This window comes from Octopus sinensis, unplaced genomic scaffold, assembly GCF_006345805.1.
Source record: "Octopus sinensis unplaced genomic scaffold, ASM634580v1 Contig17668, whole genome shotgun sequence".
In the NCBI taxonomy this organism is placed as follows: Eukaryota; Metazoa; Mollusca; class Cephalopoda; order Octopoda; family Octopodidae; genus Octopus; species Octopus sinensis.
In genome coordinates, this window is record NW_021835220.1 from 745 (window position 1) to 23755 (window position 23011).

Genomic DNA, 23011 nt, shown 5'->3' on the forward strand with positions numbered 1-23011 from the left:
TAGGAGAAGATGAAAAAGAAAAGAAGAAGTGAAGAGTGAGGAAGGAGGAGGATGAGAATTACAAAAAGGAATTATAAAAAGAAAAAGAGGGTAGGAGGAGAAGTAGATGTAGAAGTAGAAAGAAGAAGAAGAATATAAGAAGAAAAAAAAGAAATAGAAGAATGAGAAGAAGAAAAGAAAAAGAAGGAGGAGGAGGAAAAGAAGAAGAAGAATTAGAAGAAGAAGCAGAAGAAGAAGAAAAGGAGCAGGAGTGGAAGGGAGGAGGAGAATTACAAGAAGAAAAAGGAGGAGGAGGGGCGGAGAGGATTGGGTAGAAAAAAGAAGATGAAAAAAAGAAGTAGAAGAAGGAAGAGGAAAAAGGAGGAGGAAGATGATGATAGGGAAAAAGTAGGTGTAGAAGAAAAAGAATAAGAATAAGAAGAAGGAGGAGGAGGAGGAAGGGTAGATGAAGAAGTTGAAAGTAGAAGAAGAAGAGGAAGAAGCAGAAGAGAAGAAGAAGAAGAAGAAGAAGAAGACGGAGAAGAAAATGAAGAAAAAAGAAAAAGGAGCAGGAGAGGAGGGGGAGGAAGAGAATTACAAGAAGAAATAGGAGGAGGAGGGGCGGAGTGGAGGCGGAAGAGAATTTAAAGAAGAAAATGAAGAATAATAATAAGAAAAAAATTAAAAGAGGAAGGAGGAGGAGGACCAGGAGGAGGAGGACCAGGAGGAGGACCAGGAGGAGGAGGAGCAGGAGGAGGAGGAGAGAAAAAAAAGAAAAAGAAGAGAGAGAAGAGAAGAAGAATAAAAAAAGAAAGAAGAAGAGAAGAAGAAGATAAGTAAGAAAGAAGAAATAAATAAGAAGAATAAGAAGAAGAGGAGAGGCATAATACTAATACAAAAAGATGAAAAAGGCAGAGAAGGAGAAGTAGAATAAGAAAAAGAACAAAAAGAAGAAGGAGAAGAAGAAGAAGAAGAAGGAGAAGAAGAAGAAGAAGAGGAAGAAGAAGAAGAAGAAGACATTGAAAATCATGGTGTTTAAGATGAAACTGGAAATATTTTCGAAATATCAGGAAATAATTCAAGGATAGAAAGAAAAATTTTGGGCGAGAAGACATGGCAGAAAAATCAGGGAATTTACGGAATCAGAAATCAACATATTCAAATGCACTCATACGCATTCTTATATTCATAGTATCAACGACGGAATGCGGTATGCACACTCACATCACACATATTCCCATTCAACCTTGTGGAAATATGGTGAGAGAGATTATTTATTTCATATCGCTTCATTGTCACAAGAATATTAGAAAACACACGCTCACAAGAAATATATCAGCACTTTAATTGTATCAGGCCAAATATTCCAGCTTACAAGTACAGTAAGTATTTCAGGTTTACAGAAAGAATGTATGTGACTATATTTTTTGAATATATATTTTCCGCTTCCACTTCAGTTGCTCTATATATAAAGGAACATTATATTTTTCCTATTATTTTAATTTCTCTCTCAAATTCTCTCTCTTTCTTTCACATTGTCTCGCTCTCTCATATTCTCTTTGTATCTTCCTAAATCGTGTTCATTCTACAAATTCGAATTGATTTTGTTTGGCGCAGTCTGAAATTTTTTACATTTGTGAGCTGATATATCAGCATCAATTATTACTTTCGGAAAATAGTATCAAGAAACTGAACGAACTTACAATGTCTTTAAATTCGAAAGCGCCGTGAATGCTCCTTCTTTGATGGTTGCTATGTTGTTGGAACCAAGATATCTATAGCAGTAAAGAAAGAGTAACATAGATTTATGGAAAATATTTGTGATACGACATCAAACACTGTGACTTCAGAATGAAAGGAAGAAAAGGCAGAAAGATAACGAAGAAGAAAAGGAAGAAGAAGGAGGAGGAGGTGAAGAAGAAAAAGAAAAAGAAGAAGAAGAATAAGTAGAAGAAGAAAGAGAAAAAGGAGAAGAAAAGAAGGGGAGAAGTAATTAGGGAAAAAGGAGGAGGAGGATGGTAAAAGGGAAGAAGTAGTAGCGAAAAAGTAAAAGAAAGAAGGAGAGGAGAGGAGGATGACTATAGATGAAGAAGTAGAAAGAAGAAGAAGAAGAAGGAGAGGAGAAAAGGAGAGAGGAGAGATTGGAAGAATAATTAGGAGAGATGAAAAAGAAGAAGAAGATGAAGGAGGAGAGGGATGAGAATAACAAAAAGAAGAATATAAGAAGAAGAAAGAGGAGTAGGAGGAGAAGTAAATGTTGAAGTAGAAAGTAGTAGAAGAAGAAGAAGGAGAAGAAGTATAAGAAGAAAAAAGAGTAGAAAAATGAGAAGAAGAAAAGAAAAAGGAGGAGGAGGAAAAGAAGAAGAAGAAGAAGACGCAGAAGAAGAAGAAAAAGAAGCGGGAGAGGAGGGGGAGGAGGAGAATTACAAGAAAAAAAGGAGGAGGAGGGGCGGAGAGGATAGGGAAGAAAGAAAGAAGAGGAAAAAAGAAGTAGAAGGAAGAGGAAAAGGAGGAGGAAGCAATGAAGGGGAAAAGTAGTGTAGAAGAAAATAACAAGAATAAAAGATAAGGAGGAAGGAAAGAGGAGGAGGAGTAGTTGAAAAAATTGAAAGTAGAAGAGGATGTAGGAGAAGAAGAAGAAGAAGAAATATGTAGAAGCGAGAGAAGAAGAAACAAAATAAGGAGAAGGAGGAGAAGAAGAAGAAGAATAAGAAGACGAAGAAGGAGAAGAAGAAGAAGAAGAAGAAGAAAAACGAGCAGGAGAGGAGGGGAGGTGGAGAATTACAAGAAGAAAAATGAGGAGGAGGGGCGGAGTGGAGCGGGAGAGAATTTAAAGAAGAAAATGAAGAATAAGAAGAAGAAAGAAATTAGAAGAGGAAGAAGGAGTAGGAGGAGTAGAAAGAAGAAAAAAGAAAAAGAAGAGAAGCGAGAAAGAAGAAGAAAAAAGAAAAGAAGAAAAAAGAGAAGAAAAAGAAGGAGGAGAAGGAGCAGCAGGAGGAGAGGAAGAAGAAGGAGAAGAAGAAGAAGTAGAAGAAGAAGAAGGAGAAGGAGAAGGAGAAGAAGAAGAAGTTGAAGAAGAAGAAGAAGAAGAGGGAGGAGAAGAAGAAGAAGGAGACGAAGAAGATACATTGAAAATTATGGCGTTCAAGATGAAACTGAAAATGTTCTTAAAATAACAGGAAATAATTCAAGGATAGAAAGAAATATTTTGGGCGAGAAAACCTGGCAGAAAATTCAGGGAATATGCGGAATCAGAAATCAACATATTCAAATGCACTCATACACATTCTTATATTCATAGTATCAACGACGGAATGCGGTATGCACACTCACATCACACATATTCCCACTCACCCTTGTGGACATATGGTGAGAGAGATTATTTATTTCATATCGTTTCATTGTCACAAGAATATTAGAAAACACACGCTCACATGAAATATATCAGCTGTTTAATTGTATCAGGCCAAATATCCCATCTTACAAGTACAGTAGTATTTCAGGTTTACAGATAGAATGTATGTGACTATATTATTCGAATATATATTTTCCGCTTCCACTTCAGTTGCTCTATTACATAAATAACGTGAAGTGAATGACAAAATTCGAAGTTGAATGATAATATCGAAACACGAAGAGAATATTGAAATAAAAATGGAGGAGGATGCAAAATATAAAATAAAGGAATAATATAGTCACATTTCACACAGAACTACACTTATATATGAACATACACATATACTTCAGCTAAAAATATTTGATGCAAACATGTAAACTCACAAACGTTACCATTTCTAATACAAATTCATATCAAAATCATTGAAATTGGGGAACAAAAATGAGTTATTGAGATGCGAATTGAAACAAAGCAACTACAATAAAGGAACATTATATTTTTCCTATTATTTCACTTTCACTCTCAAATTCTCTCTCTTTCTTTCACATTGTCTCGCTCTCTCATATTCTCTTTGTATCTTCCTATGTCGTGTTCATTCTACAAATTCGAATTGATTTTGTTTGGCGCAGTCTGAAATTTTTACATTGTGAGCTGATATATCAGCATCAATTATTACTTTCGGAAAAGTATCAAGAAACTGAACGAACTTACAATGTCTTTAAATTCGAAAGCGCCGTGAATGCTCCTTCTTTGATGGTTGCTATGTTGTTGGAACCAAGATTTCTATAGCAGTAAAGAAAGAGTAAAATAGATTATATTGAAAATATTTCTGATACGACATCAAACGCTGTGACTTCAGAATGAAAGGAAGAAAAGGCAGAAAGATAACGAAGAAGAAAAGGAAGAAGAAGAAGGAGGAGGAGGTGAAGAAGAGGAACGAAAAGAAGAAGAAGAAGAATTAGTAGAAGAAGAAGAGGAGGAGGAGGAGGATGACAAGTAGATGAAAAGTAGAAGAGAATAAAAGAAGAAGGAAGAGGAGGAAAAAGGAGGAGGAGGAGAATGATTGGAAGAATAATTAGGAGAAGATGAAAAAGAAGAAGAAGATGAAGGAGAGGAGGATGAGAATAACAAAAAGAAGGATATAAGAAGAAGAAAGAGTAGGAGGAGAATAAATGTTAAGTAAAAGTAGTAGAAGAAGAAGAAGAAGAAGAGGAGAAGAAATATAAGAAGAAAAAAAATAGTAAAAAATGAAGAAGAAAAGAAAAAGGAGGAGGAGGAAAAGAAGAAAAGAAGAACGCAGAAGAAACGCAGAAGAAGAAGACAAATAAGCGGGAGGGAGGGGGAGGAGGAAATTACAAGAAAAAAAGGAGGAGGAGGAGGCGGAGAGGATTGGGAAGAAAGAAAGAAGAGGAAAAAAGAAGTAGAAGAAGGAAGAGGAAAAAGGAGAGAAGCAATGAAGGGGAAAAGTAGGAGTAGAAGAAAATAACAATAATAAGAAGAAGAAGAGGAAAGGAGGAGAGAGTAGTTGAAAAAATTGAAAGTAGAGGGATGTAGGAGAGAAGAAGAAGAAGAAATATGTAGAAGCGAGAGAAGAAACAAAATAAGGAGAAGGAGGAGAAGAAAAGAATAATAGAAGACTAAGAAGAGAAGAAGAAGAAGAAGAATAAGAAAAACGAGCATGATAGGAGGGGAGGTGGAGAATTACAAGAAGAAAATGATGAGGAGGGGCGGAGTGGAGCGTGAGAGAATTTAAAGAAGAAAATGAAGAATAAGAATAAGAAATAAATTAGATAGGAAGAAGGAGTAGGAGGAGTAGGAAGAAAAAAAAAGGAAAAGAAGAGAAGAAGAAGAAGTAGAAGAAGAAGGAAAAGAAGAAAAAGAAGAGAAGAAAAAGAAGGAGGAGAAGGAGCAGCAGGAGGAGAGGAAGAAGAAGGAGAAGAAGAAGAAGTAGAAGAAGAAGAAGGAGAAGGAGAAGGAGAAGAAGAAGAAGTTGAAGAAGAAGAAGAAAAGAGGGGAGAAGAAGAAGAAGAGACGAAGAAGATACATTGAAAATTATGGCGTTCAAGATGAAACTGAAAATGTTCTTAAAATAACAGGAAATAATTCAAGGATAGAAAGAAATATTTTGGGCGAGAAAACCTGGCAGAAAATTCAGGGAATATGCGGAATCAGAAATCAACATATTCAAATGCACTCATACACATTCTTATATTCATAGTATCAACGACGGAATGCGGTATGCACACTCACATCACACATATTCCCACTCACCCTTGTGGACATATGGTGAGAGAGATTATTTATTTCATATCGTTTCATTGTCACAAGAATATTAGAAAACACACGCTCACATGAAATATATCAGCTGTTTAATTGTATCAGGCCAAATATCCCATCTTACAAGTACAGTAAGTATTTCAGGTTTACAGATAGAATGTATGTGACTATATTATTCGAATATATATTTTCCGCTTCCACTTCAGTTGCTCTATTACATAAATAACGTGAAGTGAATGACAAAATTCGAAGTTGAATGATAATATCGAAACACGAAGGAGAATATTGAAATAAGAAATGGAGGAGGATGCAAAATATAAAATAAAGGAATAATATAGTCACATTTCACACACAGAACTACACTTATATATGAACATACACATATACTTCAGCTAAAAATATTTGATGCAAACATGTAAACTCACACAACGTTACCATTTCTAATACAAATTCATATCAAAACAATCATTGAATTGGGGAACAAAAATGAGTTATTGAGATGCGAATTGAAACAAAGCAACTACAATAAAGGAACATTATATTTTTCCTATTATTTCACTTTCACTCTCTCAAATTCTCTCTCTTTCTTTCACATTGTCTCGCTCTCTCATATTCTCTTTGTATCTTCCTAGTCGTGTTCATTCTACAAATTCGAATTGATTTTTTTTGGCGCAGTCCTGTCAATGTTTTTACATTTGTGAGCTGATATATCAGCATCAATTATTACTTTCGGAAAATAGTATCAAGAAACTGAACGAACTTACAATGTCTTTAAATTCGAAAGCGCCGTGAATGCTCCTTCTTTGATGGTTGCTATGTTGTTGGAACCAAGATTTCTATAGCAGTAAAGAAAGAGTAAAATAGATTATATTGAAAATATTTCTGATACGACATCAAACGCTGTGACTTCAGAATGAAAGGAAGAAAAGGCAGAAAGATAACGAAGAAGAAAAGGAAGAAGAAGAAGGAGGAGGAGGTGAAGAAGAGGAACGAAAAGAAGAAGAAGAAGAATTAGTAGAAGAAGAAGGAGGAGGAGGAGGAGGATGACAAGTAGATGAAGAAGTAGAAAGAAGAAGAAGAAGAAGGAAGAGGAGGAAAAAGGAGGAGGAGGAGAATGATGGGGAAGAATAAGTAGGAGAAGATGAAAAAGAAGAAGAAGATGAAGGAGGAGGAGGATGAGAATAACAAAAAGAAGAATATAAGAAGAAGAAAGAGGAGTAGGAGGAGAAGTAAATGTTGAAGTAGAAAGTAGTAGAAGAAGAAGAAGAAGAAGGAGAAGAAGTATAAGAAGAAAAAAAGAGTAGAAAAATGAGAAGAAGAAAAGAAAAAGGAGGAGGAGGAAAAGAAGAAGAAGAAGACGCAGAAGAAGACGCAGAAGAAGAAGAAAAAGAAGCGGGAGAGGAGGGGGAGGAGGAGAATTACAAGAAAAAAAGGAGGAGGAGGGGCGGAGAGGATTGGGAAGAAAGAAAGAAGAGGAAAAAAGAAGTAGAAGAAGGAAGAGGAAAAAGGAGAGGAAGCAATGAAGGGGAAAAGTAGGAGTAGAAGAAAAAGAAGAAGAATAAGAAGAAGAAGGAGGAGGAGAAGGAGGAGGAGGAGTAGTTGAAAAAATTGAAAGTAGAAGAGGATGTAGGAGAAGAAGAAGAAGAAGAAATATGTAGAAGCGAGAGAAGAAGAAACAAAATAAGGAGAAGGGAGAAAAGAAGAAGAAGAATAAGAAGACGAAGAAGAAGAAGAAGAAGAAGAAGAAGAAGAAGAAGAACAAAAACGAGAAGGAGAGGAGGGGAGGAGGAGAATTACAAGAAGAAAAATGAGGAGGAGGGGCGGAGTGGAGGGGGAGAGAATTTAAAGAAGAAAATGAAGAATAAGAAGAAGAAAGAAATTAGAAGAGGAAGAAGGAGTAGGAGGAGTAGAAGAAGAAAAAAAAGAAAAGAAGAGAAGAAGAAGAAGAAGAAGAAGGAAAAGAAGAAAAAGAAGAGAAGAAAGAGAAGGAGGTGAAGGAGCAGCAGGAGGAGAGGAAGAGAAGAAGAAGAAGAAGTAGAAGAAGAATGAGAAGGAGAAGGAGAAGAAGAGAAGTAGAAGAAGAAGAAGAAGAAGAAGAAAAGGGAGGAGAAGAAGAAGAAGAAGACGAAGAAGATACATTGAAAATTATGGCGTTCAAGATGAAACTGAAAATGTTCTTAAAATATCAGGAAATAATTCAAGGAGAGAACGAAAAATTTTGGGCGAGGAGACATGGCTGAAAAATCAGGGAATATACGGAATCAGAAATCAACATATTCAAATGCACTCATACACATTCTTATATTCATAGTATCAACGACGGAATGCGGTATGAACACTCACATCACACATATTCCCACTCACCTTTGTGGACATATGGTGAGAGAGATTATTTATTTCATATCGCTTCATTGTCACAAGAATATTAGAAAACACACGCTCACAAGAAATATATCAGCTGTTTAATTGTATCAGGCCAAATATCCCAGCTTACAAGTACAGTAAGTATTTCAGGTTTACAGATAGAATGTATGTGACTATATTATTCGAATATATATTTTCCGCTTCCACTTCAGTTGCTCTATTACATAAATAACGTGAAGTGAATGACAAAATTCGAAGTTGAATGATAATATCGAAACACGAAGGAGAATATTGAAAGAAGAAATGGAGGAGGATGCAAAATATAAAATAAAGGAATAATATAGTCACATTTCACACAGAACTACACTTATATATGAACATACACATATACTTCAGCTAAAAATATTTGATGCAAACATGTAAACTCACAAACGTTACCATTTCTAATACAAATTCATATCAAAATCATTGAAATTGGGGAACAAAAATGAGTTATTGAGATGCGAATTGAAACAAAGCAACTACAATAAAGGAACATTATATTTTTCCTATTATTTCACTTTCACTCTCAAATTCTCTCTCTTTCTTTCACATTGTCTCGCTCTCTCATATTCTCTTTGTATCTTCCTAAATCGTGTTCATTCTACAAATTCGAATTGATTTTGTTTGGCGCAGTCTGAAATTTTTTACATTTGTGAGCTGATATATCAGCATCAATTATTACTTTCGGAAAATAGTATCAAGAAACTGAACGAACTTACAATGTCTTTAAATTCGAAAGCGCCGTGAATGCTCCTTCTTTGATGGTTGCTATGTTGTTGGAACCAAGATTTCTATAGCAGTAAAGAAAGAGTAAAATAGATTATATTGAAAATATTTCTGATACGACATCAAACGCTGTGACTTCAGAATGAAAGGAAGAAAAGGCAGAAAGATAACGAAGAAGAAAAGGAAGAAGAAGAAAGAGGAGGAGGTGAAGAAGAAAAAGAAAAAGAAGAAGAAGAATAAGTAGAAGAAGAAAAGGAAGAAGAAGAAGAAGAAGAAGAGGAAGAAGGAATAGGAGGGAAAAGGAGGAGGAGGATGGTAAAAGGGAAGAAGTATTAACGGAAAAAGTAAAACAAGAAGAAGGAGGAGGAGGAGGAGGAGGATGACAAGTAAATGAAGAAGTAGAAAGAAGAAGAAGAAGAAGGAAGAGGAGGAAAAAGGAGGAGGAGGAGAATGATGGGGAAGAATAAGTAGGAGAAGATGAAAAAGAAGAAGAAGATGAAGGAGGAGGAGGATGAGAATAACAAAAAGAAGAATATAAGAAGAAGAATGAGGAGTAGGAGGAGAAGTAAATGTTGAATTAGAAAGTAGTAGAAGAAGAAGAGGAAGATGAAGGAGAAGAAGTATGAGAAGAAAAAAAGAGTAGAAAAATGAGGAGAAGAAAAGAAAAAGGAGGAGGAGGAAAAGAAAAAAGAAGAAGAATTAGAAGAAGACGCAGAAGAAGAAGAAAAAGAAGCGGCGAGGAGGGGGAGGAGGAGAATTACAAGAAAAAAAGGAGGAGGAGGGGCGGAGAGGATTGGGACGAAAGAAAGAAGAGGAAAAATGAAGTAGAAGAAGGAAGAGGAAAAAGGAGGAGGAAGCAATGAAGGGGAAAAGTAGGAGTAGAAGAAAAAGAAGAAGAAGAAGAAGAAGAAGAAGGAGGAGGAGAAGGAGGGTGAGGAGTAGTTGAAAAAGTTGAAAGTAGAAGAGGATGTAGGAGAAGAATAAGAAGAATATGTAGAATCGAGAGAAGAAGAAAAAATAAGGAGAAGAAGAAAAGAAGAAAGAGAAGAAGAACGAAGGAAAGAAGAAGAAGAAGAAGAAGAAAAACGAGCAGGATAGGAGGGGAGGAGGAGAATTACAAGAAGAAAAATGAGGAGGAGGGGCGGGGTGGAGGGGGAGAGAATTTAAAGAAGAAAATGAAGAATAAGAAGAAGAAAGAAATTAGAAGAGGAAGAATGAGTAGAAGGAGTAGAAGTAGAAGAAAAAGAAAAGAAGAGAAAAAGAAGAAGAAGAAGGAAAAGAAGAAAAAGAAGAGAAGAAAAACAAGGAGAGGGAGCAGCAGGAGGAGAGGAAGAGGAAGAAGAAGAAGAAGTAGAAAGAAAAGAAGAAGAAGAAGAAGAAGAAGGAGAAGAAGAAGAAGCCGAAGAAGAAGACACATTGAAAATCATGGTGTTTAAGATGAAACTGAAAATGTTCTCAAAACATCAGGAAATAATTCAAGGATAGAATGAAAAATTTTGGGCGAGAAGACATGGCTGAAAAATCAGGGAATATACGGAATCAGAAATCAACACATTCAAATGCACTCATACACATTCTTATATTCATAGTATCAACGACGGAATGCGGTATGCACACTCACATCACACATATTCCCACTCACCCTTGTGGAAATATGGTGAGAGAGATTATTTATTTCATATCGCTTCATTGTCACAAGAATATTAGAAAAAACACGCTTACAAGAAATATATCAGCAGTTTAATTGTATCAGGCCAAATATTCCAGCTTACAAGTACAGTAAGTATTTCAGGTTTACAGATAGAATGTATGTGACTATATTATTCGAATATATATTTTCCGCTTCCACTTCAGTTGCTCTATTACATAAATAACGTGAAGTGAATGACAAAATTCGAAGTTGTGTGATAATATCGAAACACGAAGGAGAATATTGAAATAAGAAATGGAGGAGGATGCAAAATATAAAATAAAGGAATAATATAGTCACATTTCACACAGAACTACACTTATATATGAACATACACATATACTTCAGCTAAAAATATTTGATGCAAACATGTAAACTCACAAACGTTACCATTTCTAATACAAATTCATATCAAAATCATTGAAATTTGGGGAACAAAAATGAGTTATTGAGATGCGAATTGAAACAAAGCAACTACAATAAAGGAACATTATATTCTTCCTATTATTTCACTTTCTCTCTCAAATTCTCTCTCTTTCTTTCACATTGTCTCGCTCTCTCATATTCTCTTTGTATATTCCTAAATCGTGTTCATTCTACAAATTTGAATTAATTTTGTTTAGTTCAGTCTGAAATATTATACATTTGTGAGCTTATATATCAGCATCAATTATTACTTTCGGAAAATAGTATCAAGAAACTGAACGAACTTACAAGTAGTTTAAATTTGAAAGCCCCGTGAATGTACCTTCTGTGATGGTTGCAATGTTGTTCTCGTACAGATATCTATAGCAGTAAAGAAAGAGTAAAATAGATTATATGGAAAATATTTGTGATACAACATCAAACACTGTGACTTGAGAATGAAAGGAAGAAAAAGAAGAAAGATAACGAAGAAGAAAAGGAAGAAGAAGAAGGAAGAGGAGGGGGCGAAGAAGAATTAGAAGAAGAAAGGAGAAGAGGTAGAAGAAAAAGAAGAGCAAGAAGGAATAGAAGGAAAAAGGAGGAGGAGGCTGATAAAAGGGAAGAAGATGAAGGAGAAAAAGTAAAAGAAGGAGAAGGAGGGGGTGTAGGAGGAAGAGAATAACAAGAAGAAGAAGATAAGAATAAGAAAGACGAGGAAGAGGAGGAGGAGAAGTAGATGAAGAAGTAGAAAGAAGAAAGGAGAAGAAGAAGAAGGAGAAGAAGAAGAAGAAGAAGAAGACGAAAAAGAAGGAGGATGAGGAGGGGGAGGGGAAGAAGAAGAATTGCAAGAAGAAGGAAGGGAAGAACAAGAAGAAGAAGACGTAGAAGAAGTTGAAGCAGGAAAAAGAAGAAGAAGATGAAGAAGAAGAAGGAGGAGAGAAGGAGAAAGAGAATAACAAAAACAGAAGTTAAGAAGGAGAAGGAGGAGGAGGAGAAGATGTAGAAGAAGAAGAAGAAGAAGGAAGAGGAGGAAAAAGGAGGAGGAGTAGGAGTAAGAAGGGGAGAATAAGTAGGAGAAGATGAAAAAGAAGAAGAAGATGAAGGAGGAGGAGGAGGAGGATGAGAATAACAAAAAGAAGAATATAAGAAGAAAGAGGGGTAGGAGGAGAAGTAGACGTAGAAGTAGAAAGAAGAAGAAGAATATAAGAAGAAAAAAAGAAATAGAAGAATGAGAAGAAGAAAAGAAAAAGAAGGAGGAGGAGGAAAAGAAGAAGAAGAATTAGAAGAAGAAGCAGAAGAAGAAGAAAAGGAGCAGGAGTGGAAGGGAGGAAGAGAATTAGAAGAAGAAAGAGGAGGAGGAGGGGCGGAGAGGATTGGGTAGAAAAAAGAAGATGAAAAAAGAAGTAGAAGAAGGAAGAGGAAAAAGGAGGAGGAGGAGGATGATAGGGAAAAAGTAGGTGTAGAAGAAAAAGAATAAGAATAAGAATAAGAAGAAGGAGGACGAGGAGGAAGGGTAGATGAAGAAGTTGAAAGTAGAAGAAGAAGAAGAAGTGGAAGAAGAAGAAGACGAAGAAGAGAAGAAGAAGAAGAAGACGGAGAAGAAAAAGAAGAAAAAAGAAAAAGGAGCAGGAGAGGAGGGGAGGAAGAGAATTACAAGAAGAAATTGGAGTAGGAGGGGCAGAGTGGAGGGGGAAGAGAATTTAAAGAAGAAAATGAAGAATAATAATAAGAAAAATATTAGAAGAGGAAGGAGGAGGAGGACCAGGAGGAGGAGGACGACCAGGAGGAGGAGGAGGACCAGGAGGAGGAGGGCCAGGAGGAGGAGGAGGACCAGGAGGAGGAGGAGAAGGAGGTGAAATAGAAGAAAAAGAAAAGAAGAGAAGAAGATGAAGTAGATGAAGTAGAAGTGGAAGAAAGAAAAGAAGAAGAAGAAGAAGGAGGAGGAGGAGGAGGCAGAAGACGAAATGACAAAAAGATGATGAAAAAGGCAGAGAAGGAGAAGTAGAATAAGAAAAAGAACAAAAAGAAGAAGAAGGAGAAGAAGAAGAAGAAAAGGAAGAAGGAGAAGAAGAAGAAGAAGAAGAAGAAGAAGAAGAAGAAGAAGAAGAAGAAGAAGAAGAAGACGAAGAAGAAGACACATTGAAAATCATGGTGTTTAAGATGAAACTGAAAATATTTTCGAAATATCAGGAAATAATTCAAGGATAGAATGAAAAATTTTGGGCGGAAAGACATGGCAGAAAAATCAGGGAATATACGGAATCAGAAATCAACATATTCAATTGCACTCATACGCATTCTTATATTCATAGTATCAACGACGGAATGCGCTATGCACACTCACATCACACATATTCCCACTCAACCTTGTGGAAATATGGTGAGAGAGATTATTTATTTCATATCGCTTCATTGTCACAAGAATATTAGAAAAAACACGCTTACAAGAAATATATCAGCAGTTTAATTGTATCAGGCCAAATATTGCAGCTTACAAGTACAGTAAGTATTTCAGGTTTACAGATAGAATGTATGTGACTATATTTTTTGAATATATATTTTCCGCTTCCACTTCAGTTGCTCTATATATAAAGGAACATTATATTTTTCCTATTATTTCAATTTCTCTCTCAAATTCTCTCTCTTTCTTTCACATTGTCTCGCTCTCTCATATTCTCTTTGTATCTTCCTAAATCGTGTTCTTTCCACAAATTCGAATTGATTTTGTTTGGCGCAGTCTGAAATTTTTTACATTTGTGAGCTGATATATCAGCATCAATTATTACTTTCGGAAAATAGTATCAAGAAACTGAACGAACTTACAATGTCTTTAAATTCGAAAGCGCCGTGAATGCTCCTTCTTTGATGGTTGCTATGTTGTTGGAACCAAGATATCTATAGCAGTAAAGAAAGAGTAAAATAGATTATATGGAAAATATTTGTGATACGACATCAAACACTGTGACTTCAGAATGAAAGGAAGAAAAGGCAGAAAGATAACGAAGAAGAAAAGGAAGAAGAAGAAGGAGGAGAAGGTGAAGAAGAAAAGAAAAAGAAGAAGAAGAAGAATTAGTTGAAGAAGAAAGGAGAAGAAGAGAGAAAAAGAAGAAGAAGAAGTAATAGGAGGAAAAAGGAGGAGGAGGATGGTAAAAGGGAAGAAGTAGTAGCGGAAAAAGTAAAAGAAGAAGGAGGAGGAGGAGGAGGATGACAAGTAGATGAAGAAGTAGAAAGAAGAAGAAGAAGAAGAAGGAAGAGGAGGAAAAAGGAGGAGGAGGAGAATGATGGGGAAGAATAAGTAGGAGAAGATGAAAAAGAAGAAGAAGATGAAGGAGGAGGAGGATGAGAATAACAAAAAGAAGAATATAAGAAGAAGAAAGAGGAGTAGGAGGAGAAGTAAATGTTGAAGTAAAATAGTAGAAGAAGAAGAAGAAGAAGAAGGAGAAGAAGTATAAGAAGAAAAAAGAGTAGAAAAATGAGAAGAAGAAAAGAAAAAGGAGGAGGAGGAAAAGAAGAAGAAGAAGAATTAGAAGAAGACGCAGAAGAAGAAGAAAAAGAAGCGGGAGAGGAGGGGGAGGAGGAGAATTACAAGAAAAAAGGAGGAGGAGGGGCGGAGAGGATTGGGACGAAAGAAAGAAGAGGAAAAAAGAAGTAGAAGAATGAAGTGGAAAAAGGAGGAGGAAGCAATGAAGGGGAAAAGTAGGAGTAGAAGAAAAAAAGAAGAATAAGAAGAAGGAGGAGGAGACGGAGGAGGAGGAGGAGGAGGAGAAGGAGGAGGAGAAGGAGGAGGAGAAGGAGGAGGAGAAGGAGGAGGAGGAGTAGTTGAAAAAATTGAAAGTAGAAGAGGATGTAGGAGAAGAAGAAGAAGAAATATGTAGAAGCGAGAGAAGAAGAAAAAGAATAAGGAGAAGGAGAAGAAGAAGAAGAAGAAGACGAAGAAGAAGAAGAAGAGAAGAAGAAGAAGAAAAACGAGCAGGAGAGGAGGGGAGGAGGAGAATTACAAGAAGAAAAATGAGGAGGAGGGGCGGAGTGGAGGGGGAGAGAATTTAAAGAAGAAAATGAAGAATAAGAAGAAGAAAGAAATTAGAAGAGGAAGAAGGAGTAGGAGGAGTAGTAGTAGAATAAAAAGAAAAGAAGAGAAGAAGAAGAAGAAGGAAAAGAAGAAAAAGAAGAGAAGAAAAAGAAAAAGGAGAAGGAGCAGCAGGAGGAGAGGAAGAGGAAGAAGAAGAAGAAGTAGAGGAAGAAGAAGAAGGAGAAGGAGAAGAAGAAGAAGAAAGAAGAGGAGAAGAAGAAGAAGAAGAAGAGGGAGGAGAAGAAGAAGAAGACGAAGAAGATACATTGAAAATTATGGCGTTCAAGATGAAACTGAAAATGTTCTTAAAATATCAGGAAATAATTCAAGGATAGATCGATAAATATTGGGCGGGGAGACATGCCTGAAAAATCAGGGAATATACGGAATCAGAAATCAACATATTCAAATGCTCACATACGCATTCTTTTATTCATAGTATCAACGACGGAATGCGGTATGCACACTCACATCACACATATTCCCACTCACCCTTGTGGAAATATGGTGAGAGAGATTATTTATTTCATATCGCTTCATCGTCACAAGAATATTAGAAAACACACGCTTACAAGAAATATATCAGCAGTTTAATTGTATCAGGCCAAATATCCCAGCTTACAAGTACAGTAAGTATTTCAGGTTTACAGATAGAATGTATGTGACTATATTATTCGAATATATATTTTCATATTCTCTTTGTATATTCCTAAATCGTGTTCATTCTACAAATTTGAATTAATTTTGTTTAGTTCAGTCTGAAATATTATACATTTGTTAGCTTATATATCAGCATCAATTATTACTTTCGGAAAATAGTATCAAGAAACTGAACGAACTTACAAGAAGTTTAAATTTGAAAGCCCCGTGAATGTACCTTCTGTGATGGTTGCAATGTTGTTCTCGTACAGATATCTATAGCAGTAAAGAAAGAGTAAAATAGATTATATGGAAAATATTTGTGATACAACATCAAACACTGTGACTTGAGAATGAAAGGAAGAAAAAGAAGAAAGATAACGAAGAAGAAAAGGAAGAAGAAGGAAGAGGAGGAGGCGAAGAAGAATTAGAAGAAGAAAGGAGAAGAGGTAGAAGAAAAAGAAGAGCAAGAAGGAATAGGATGAAAAAGGAGGAGGAGGCTGATAAAAGGGAAGAAGATGTAGGAGAAAAAGTAAAAGAAGGAGAAGGAGGGGGAGTAGGAGGAGGAAGAGAATAACAAGAAGAAGAAGATAAGAATAAGAAAGACGAGGAAGAGGAGGAGGAGAAGTAGATGAAGAAGTAGAAAGAAGAAAGGAGAAGATGAAGAAGGAGAAGAAGAAGGAGAAGAAGATGAAGAAGAAGACGAAAAAGAAGGAGGATGAGAAAGGGGGAGGGGAAGAAGAAGGATTGCAAGAAGAAGGAAGGGAAGAACAAGAAGAAGAAGACGTAGAAGAAGTTGAAGCAGGAAAAAGAAGAAGATGAAGAAGAAGAAGGAGGAGGAGGAGGAGAAGGAGAAAGAGAATAACAAAAACAGAAGTTAAGAAGGAGAAGGAGGAGGAGGAGAAGATGTAGAAGAAGAAGAAGAAGAAGAAGGAAGAGGAGGAAAAAGGAGGAGGAGTAGGAGTAAGAAGGGGAGAATAAGTAGGAGAAGATGAAAAAGAAGAAGAAGATGAAGGAGGAGGAGGAGGAGGATGAGAATAACAAAAAGAAGAATATAAGAAGAAGAAAGAGGGGTAGGAGGAGAAGTAGATGTAGAAATAGAAAGAAGAAGAAGAATATAAGAAAAAAAAGAAATAGAAGAATGAGAAGAAAAGAAAAAGAAGGAGGAGGAGGAAAAGAAGAAGAAGAATTAGAAGAAGAAGCAGAAGAAGAAGAAAAGGAGCAGGAGTGGAAGGGAGGATGAGAATTACCAGAAGAAAAAGGAGGAGGAGGGGCGGAGAGGATTGGGTAGAAAAAAGAAGATGAAAAAAAGAAGTAGAAGATGGAAGACGAAAAAGGAGGAGGAAGCGGATGATAGGGAAAAAGTAGGTGTAGAAGAAAAAGAATAAGAATAAGAATAAGAAGAAGGAGGAGGAGGAGGAAGGGTAGATGAAGAAGTTGAAAGTAGAAGAAGAAGAAGAAGAGGAAGAAGAAGACGAAGAAGAAGAAGAAGAAGAAGAAGAAGAAGAAGAAGAAGAAGAAGACGGAGAAGAAAAAGAAGAAAAAAGAAAAAGGAGCAGGAGAGGAGGGGGAGGAAGAGAATTACAAGAAGAAATAGGAGGAGGAGGGGCGGAGTGGAGGGGGAAGAGAATTTAAAGAAGAAAATGAAGAATAATAAGAAGAAAATATTAGAAGAGGAAGGAGGAGGAGGACCAGGAGGAGGAGCAGAAATAGAAGAAAAAGAAAAGAAGAGAAGAAGAAGAAGAAGAAGAAGAAGATGAAGTAGAAGTGGAAGAAACAAGAAGAAGAAGAAGAAGAAGAAGGAGGAGGAGGAGGCAGAAGCCGAAATGACAAAAAGATGATGAAAAAGGCAGAGGAGGAGAAGTAGAATAAGAAAAAGAACAAAAGAGAAGAAGGAGAAGAAGAGAAGAAGAAGAAGAAGAAGAAGAAGAAGAAGAAGAAGAAGAGAAGAAGAAACGAAGAAGAAGACACATTGAAAATCTGTGGTTTTAAGATGAACTGAAAATATTTTCGAAATATCAGGAAATAATTCAAGGATAGAATGAAAAATTTTGGGCGAGAAGACATGGCTGAAAAATCAGGGATTATACGGAATCAGAAATCAACATATTCAAATGCACTCATACGCATTCTTATATTCATAGTATCAACGACGGAATGCGGTATGCACACTCACATCACACATATTCCCACTCACCCTTGGGGAATATGGTGAGAGAGATTATTTTTTTCATATCGCTTCATTGTCACAAGAATATTAGAAAACACACGCTTACAAGAAATATATCAGCAGTTTAATTGTATCAGGCCAAATATTCCACCTTACAAGTACATAAGTATTTCAGGTTTACGGAAAGAATGTATGTGACTATATTTTTTGAATATATATTTTCCGCTTCCACTTCAGTTGCTCTCTTACATAAATAAAGTGAAGTGAATGACAAAATTCGAATTTGAATGATAATATCGAAACACGAAGGAGAATATTGAAATAAGAAATGGAGGAGGATGCAAAATATAAAATAAAGGAATAATATAGTCACATTTCACACAGAACTACACTTATATATGAACATACACATATACTTCAGCTAAAAATATTTGATGCAAACATGTAAACTCACAAACGTTACTATTTCTAATACAAATTCATATCAAAATCATTGAAATTTGGGGAACAAAAATGAGTTATTAAGATGCGAATTGAAACAAAGCAACTATAATAAAGGAACATTATATTCTTCCTGTTATTTCACTTTCTCTCTCAAATTCTCTCTCTTTCTTTCACATTGTCTCGCTCTCTCATATTCTCTTTGTATATTCCTAAATCGTGTTCATTCTACAAATTTGAATTAATTTTGTTTAGTTCAGTCTGAAATATTATACATTTGTGAGCTTATATATCAGCATCAATTATTACTTTCGGAAAATAGTATCAAGAAACTGAACGAACTTACAATGTCTTTAAATTTGAAAGCCCCGTAAATGCACCTTCTGTGATGGTTGAAATGTTGTTCTCGTTCAGATTTCTATAGCAGTAAAGAAAGAGTAAAATAGATTATATGGAAAATATTTGTGATACAACATCAAACACTGTGACTTGAGAATGAAAGGAAGAAAAAGAAGAAAGATAACGAAGAAGAAAAGGAAGAAGAAGAAGGAAGAGGAGGAGGCGAAGAAGAATTAGAAGAAGAAAGGAGAAGAGGTAGAAGAAAAAGAAGAGCAAGAAGGAATAGGAGGAAAAAGGAGGAGGAGGCTGATAAAAGGGAAGAAGATGTAGGAGAAAAAGTAAAAGAAGAAGAAGGAGGGGGAGGAGGAGGAGGAAGAGAATAACAAGAAGAAGAAGATAAGAATAAGAAAGACGAGGAAGAGGAGGAGGAGAAGTAGAAAGAAGAAAGGAGAAGAAGAAGAAGGAGAAGAAGAGGAGAAGAAGAAGAAGAAGAAGAAAAAGAAGGAGGATAGGGAGGGGGAGGGGAAGAAGAAGAATTGCAAGAAGAAGGAAGGGAAGAACAAGAAGAAGAAGACGTAGAAGAAGTTGAAGCAGGAAAATGAAGAAGATAAGAAGAAGGAGGAGGAGGAGGAGGAGGAGAAAGAGAATAACAAAAACAGAAGTTAAGAAGGAGAAGGAGGAGGAGGCGGAGATGTAGAAGAAGAAGAAGAAGAAGAAGAAGAAGGAAGAGGAGGAAAAAGGAGGAGGAGTAGGAGTATGAAGGGGAGAATAAGTAGGAGAAGATGAAAAAGAAGAAGAAGATGAAGGAGGAGGAGGAGGAGGAGGATGAGAATAACAAAAAGAAGAATATAAGAAGAAGAAAGAGGGGTAGGAGGAGAAGTAGATAAAGAAGTAGAAAGAAGAAGAAGAATATAAGAAGAAAAAAAAGAAATAGAAGAATGAGAAGAAGAAAAGAAAAAGAAGGAGGAGGAGGAAAAGAAGAAGAAGAATTAGAAGAAGAAGCAGAAGAAGAAAAAAGGAGCAGGAATGGAAGGGAGGAGGAGAATTAGAAGAAGAAAGAGGAGGAGGAGGGGCGGAGAGGATTGGGTAGAAAAAAAGAAGATGAAAAAAAGAAGTAGAAGAAGGAAGAGGAAAAAGGAGGAGGAAGATGATGATAGGGAAAAAGTAGGTGTAGAAGAAAAAGAATAAGAATAAGAATAAGAAGAAGGAGGAGGAGGAGGAAGGGTAGATGAAGAAGTTGAAAGTAGAAGAAGAAGAAGAAGAAGAAGACGAAGAAGAAGAAGACGAAGAAGAAAAAGAAGAAAAAAGAAAAAGGAGCAGGAGAGGAGGGGGAGGAAGAGAATTACAAGAAGAAATAGGAGGAGGAGGGGCGGAGTGGAGGGGGAAGAGAATTTAAAGAAGAAAATGAAGAATAATAATAAGAAAAATATTAGAAGAGGAAGGAGGAGGAGGACCAGGAGGAGGAGGAGGACCAGGAGGAGGAGGAGGACCAGGAGGAGGAGGAGAAATAGAAGAAAAAGAAAAGAAGAGAAGAAGAAGAAGAAGAAGAAGATGAAGTAGAAGTGGAAGAAAGAAAAGAAGAAGAAGAAGAAGAAGGAGGAGGAGGCAGAAGACGAAATGACAAAAAGATGATGAAAAAGGCAGAGAAGGAGAAGTAGAATAAGAAAAAGAACAAAGAAGAAAAAGAAAAGAAGAAGAAGAAGAAGAAGAAGAAGAAGAAGAAGAAGAAGAAGAAGAAGACGAAGAAGAAGACACATTGAAAATCATGGTGTTTAAGATGAAACTGAAAATATTTTCGAAATATCAGGAAATAATTCAAGGATAGAAAGAAAAATTTTGGGCGGAAAGACATGGCTGAAAAATCAGGGAATATACGGAATCAGAAATCAACATATTCAATTGCACTCATACGCATTCTTATATTCATAGTATAAACGACGGAATGCGGTATGCACACTTACATCACACATATTCCCACTCACCCTTGTGGAAATATGGTGAGAGAGATTATTTATTTCATATCGCTTCAATGTCACAAGAATATTAGAAAACACACGCTTACAAGAAATATATCAGCAGTTTAATTGTATCAGGCGAAATATCCCAGCTTACAAGTACAGTAAGTATTTCAGGTTTACAGATAGAATGTATGTTACTATATTATTCGAATATATATTTTCCGCTTCCACTTCAGTTGCTCTATTACATAAATAACGTGAAGTGAATGACAAAATTCGAATTTGAATGATAATATCGAAACACGAAGGAGAATATTGAAATAAGAAATGGAGGAGGATGCAAAATATAAAATAAGGGAATAATATAGTCACATTTCACACAGAACTACACTTATATATGAACATACACATATACTTCAGCTAAAAATATTTGATGCAAACATGTAAACTCACAAACGTTACCATTTCTAATACAAATTCATATCAAAATCATTGAAATTTGGGGAATAAAAATGATTTATTTAGATGCGAAGTGAATCAAAGCAACTACAATAAAGGAACATTATATTTTTCCCATTATTTCACTTTCTCCCCAAATTCTCTCTCTTTCTTTCACATTGTCTCAATCTCTCATATTCTCTTTGTATCTTCCTAAATCGTGTTCATTCTACAAATTTGAATTGATTTTGTTTGGTGCAGTCTGAAATTTTATACATTTGTGAGCTTATATATCAGCATCAATTATTACTTTCGGAAAATAGTATCAAGAAACTGAACGAACTTACAATACGTTTAAATTTGAAAGCCCCGTGATGGTTGCAATGTTGTTCCCTCCAAGATCTCTATAGCAGTAAAGAAAGAGTAAAATAGATTATATGGAAAATATTTGTGATACAACATCAAACACTGTGACTTGAGAATGAAAGGAAGAAAAAGAAGAAAGATAACGAAGAAGAAAAGGAAGAAGAAGAAGGAAGAGGAGGAGGCGAAGAAGAATTAGAAGAAGAAAGGAGAAGAGGTAGAAGAAAAAGAAGAGCAAGAAGGAATAGAAGGAAAAAGGAGGAGGAGGCTGATAAAAGGGAAGAAGATGAAGGAGAAAAAGTAAAAGAAGGAGAAGGAGGGGGTGGAGGAGGAAGAGAATAACAAGAAGAAGAAGATAAGAATAAGAAAGACGAGGAAGAGGAGGAGGAGAAGTAGATGAAGAAGTAGAAAGAAGAAAGGAGGAGAAAAAGAAGAAGGAGAAGAAGAAGAAGAAGATGAAGAAGAAGACGAAAAAGAAGGAGGATGAGGAGGGGGAGGGGAAGAAGAAGAATTGCAAGAAGAAGGAAGGGAAGAACAAGAAGAAGAAGACGTAGAAGAAGTTGAAGCAGGAAAAAGAAGAAGATGAAGAAGAAGAAGGAGGAGGAGGAGGAGGAGGAGAAGGAGAAAGAGAATAACAAAAACAGAAGTTAAGAAGGAGAAGGAGGAGGAGGAGAAGATGTAGAAGAAGAAGAAGAAGAAGAAGGAAGAGGAGGAGTAGGAGTAAGAAGGGGAGAATAAGTAGGAGAAGATGAAAAAGAAGAAGAAGATGAAGGAGGAGGAGGAGGAGGATGAGAATAACAAAAAGAAGAATATAAGAAGAAAGAGGGGTAGGAGGAGAAGTAGATGTAGAAGTAGAAAGAAGAAGAATATAAGAAGAAAAAAAAGAAATAGAAGAATGAGAAGAAGAAAAGAAAAAGAAGGAGGAGGAGGAAAAGAAGAAGAAGAATTAGAAGAAGAAGCAGAAGAAGAAGAAAAGGAGCAGGAGTGGAAGGGAGGAGGAGAATTACAAGAAGAAAAAGGAGGAGGAGGGGCGGAGAGGATTGGGTAGAAAAAAGAAGATGAAAAAAAGAAGTAGAAGAAGGAAGAGGAAAAAGGAGGAGGAAGAGGATGATAGGGAAAAAGTAGGTGTAGAAGAAAAAGAATAAGAATAAGAATAAGAAGAAGGAGGAGGAGGAGGAAGGGTAGATGAAGAAGTTGAAAGTAGAAGAAGAAGAAGAAGAGGAAGAAGAAGAAGACGAAGAAGAAGAAGACGAGAAGAGAAGAAGAAGAAGAAGACGAAGAAGAAAAAGAAGAAAAAAGAAAATGGAGCAGGAGAGGAGGGGAGGAAGAGAATTACAAGAAGAAATAGTAGGAGGGGCGGAGTGGAGGGGGAAGAGAATTTAAAGAAGAAAATGAAGAATAATAAGAAGAAAAAAATTAGAAGAGGAAGGAGGAGGAGGACCAGGAGGAGGAGGAGCAGGATGAGGAGGAGGAGAAATAGAAGAAAAAGAAAAGAAGAGAAGAAGAAGAAGAAGAAGATGAAATAGAAGTGGAAGGAAGAAAGAAGAAAGAAGAAGAAGAAGAAGAAGAAGGAGGAGGAGGCAGAAGACGAAATGACAAAAAGATGATGAAAAAGGCAGAGAAGGAGAAGTAGAATAAGAAAAAGAACAAAAGAAGAAGGAGAAGAAGAAGAAGAAGAAGAAGAAGAAGAAGAAGAAGAAGAAGAAGAAGAAGA

The 23011-nt window shown here is 36.1% G+C and overlaps 1 protein-coding gene across 1 annotated transcript in view; it reads right to left on the reverse strand.

The window, feature by feature from the left end:
- Window positions 1–1682: 1682 nt before the first annotated feature.
- Window positions 1683–23011, reverse strand: part of LOC115231166 (leucine-rich repeat-containing protein 4C-like) — a gene marked incomplete at its 3' end in the record, with an annotated part of 32580 nt that continues 11251 nt past the window's right edge. Inside the window, exons 5-13 of the mRNA XM_029801246.1 lie at window positions 21282–21338; window positions 18546–18617; window positions 15793–15864; window positions 13704–13775; window positions 11190–11261; window positions 8779–8850; window positions 6418–6489; window positions 4088–4159; window positions 1683–1754 (exon numbers count right to left, since the gene is read on the reverse strand). Of these exons, the coding sequence (XP_029657106.1) occupies window positions 1683–1754; window positions 4088–4159; window positions 6418–6489; window positions 8779–8850; window positions 11190–11261; window positions 13704–13775; window positions 15793–15864; window positions 18546–18617; window positions 21282–21338 (633 nt within the window). The remainder of the gene's footprint in view (window positions 1755–4087; window positions 4160–6417; window positions 6490–8778; window positions 8851–11189; window positions 11262–13703; window positions 13776–15792; window positions 15865–18545; window positions 18618–21281; window positions 21339–23011) is intronic.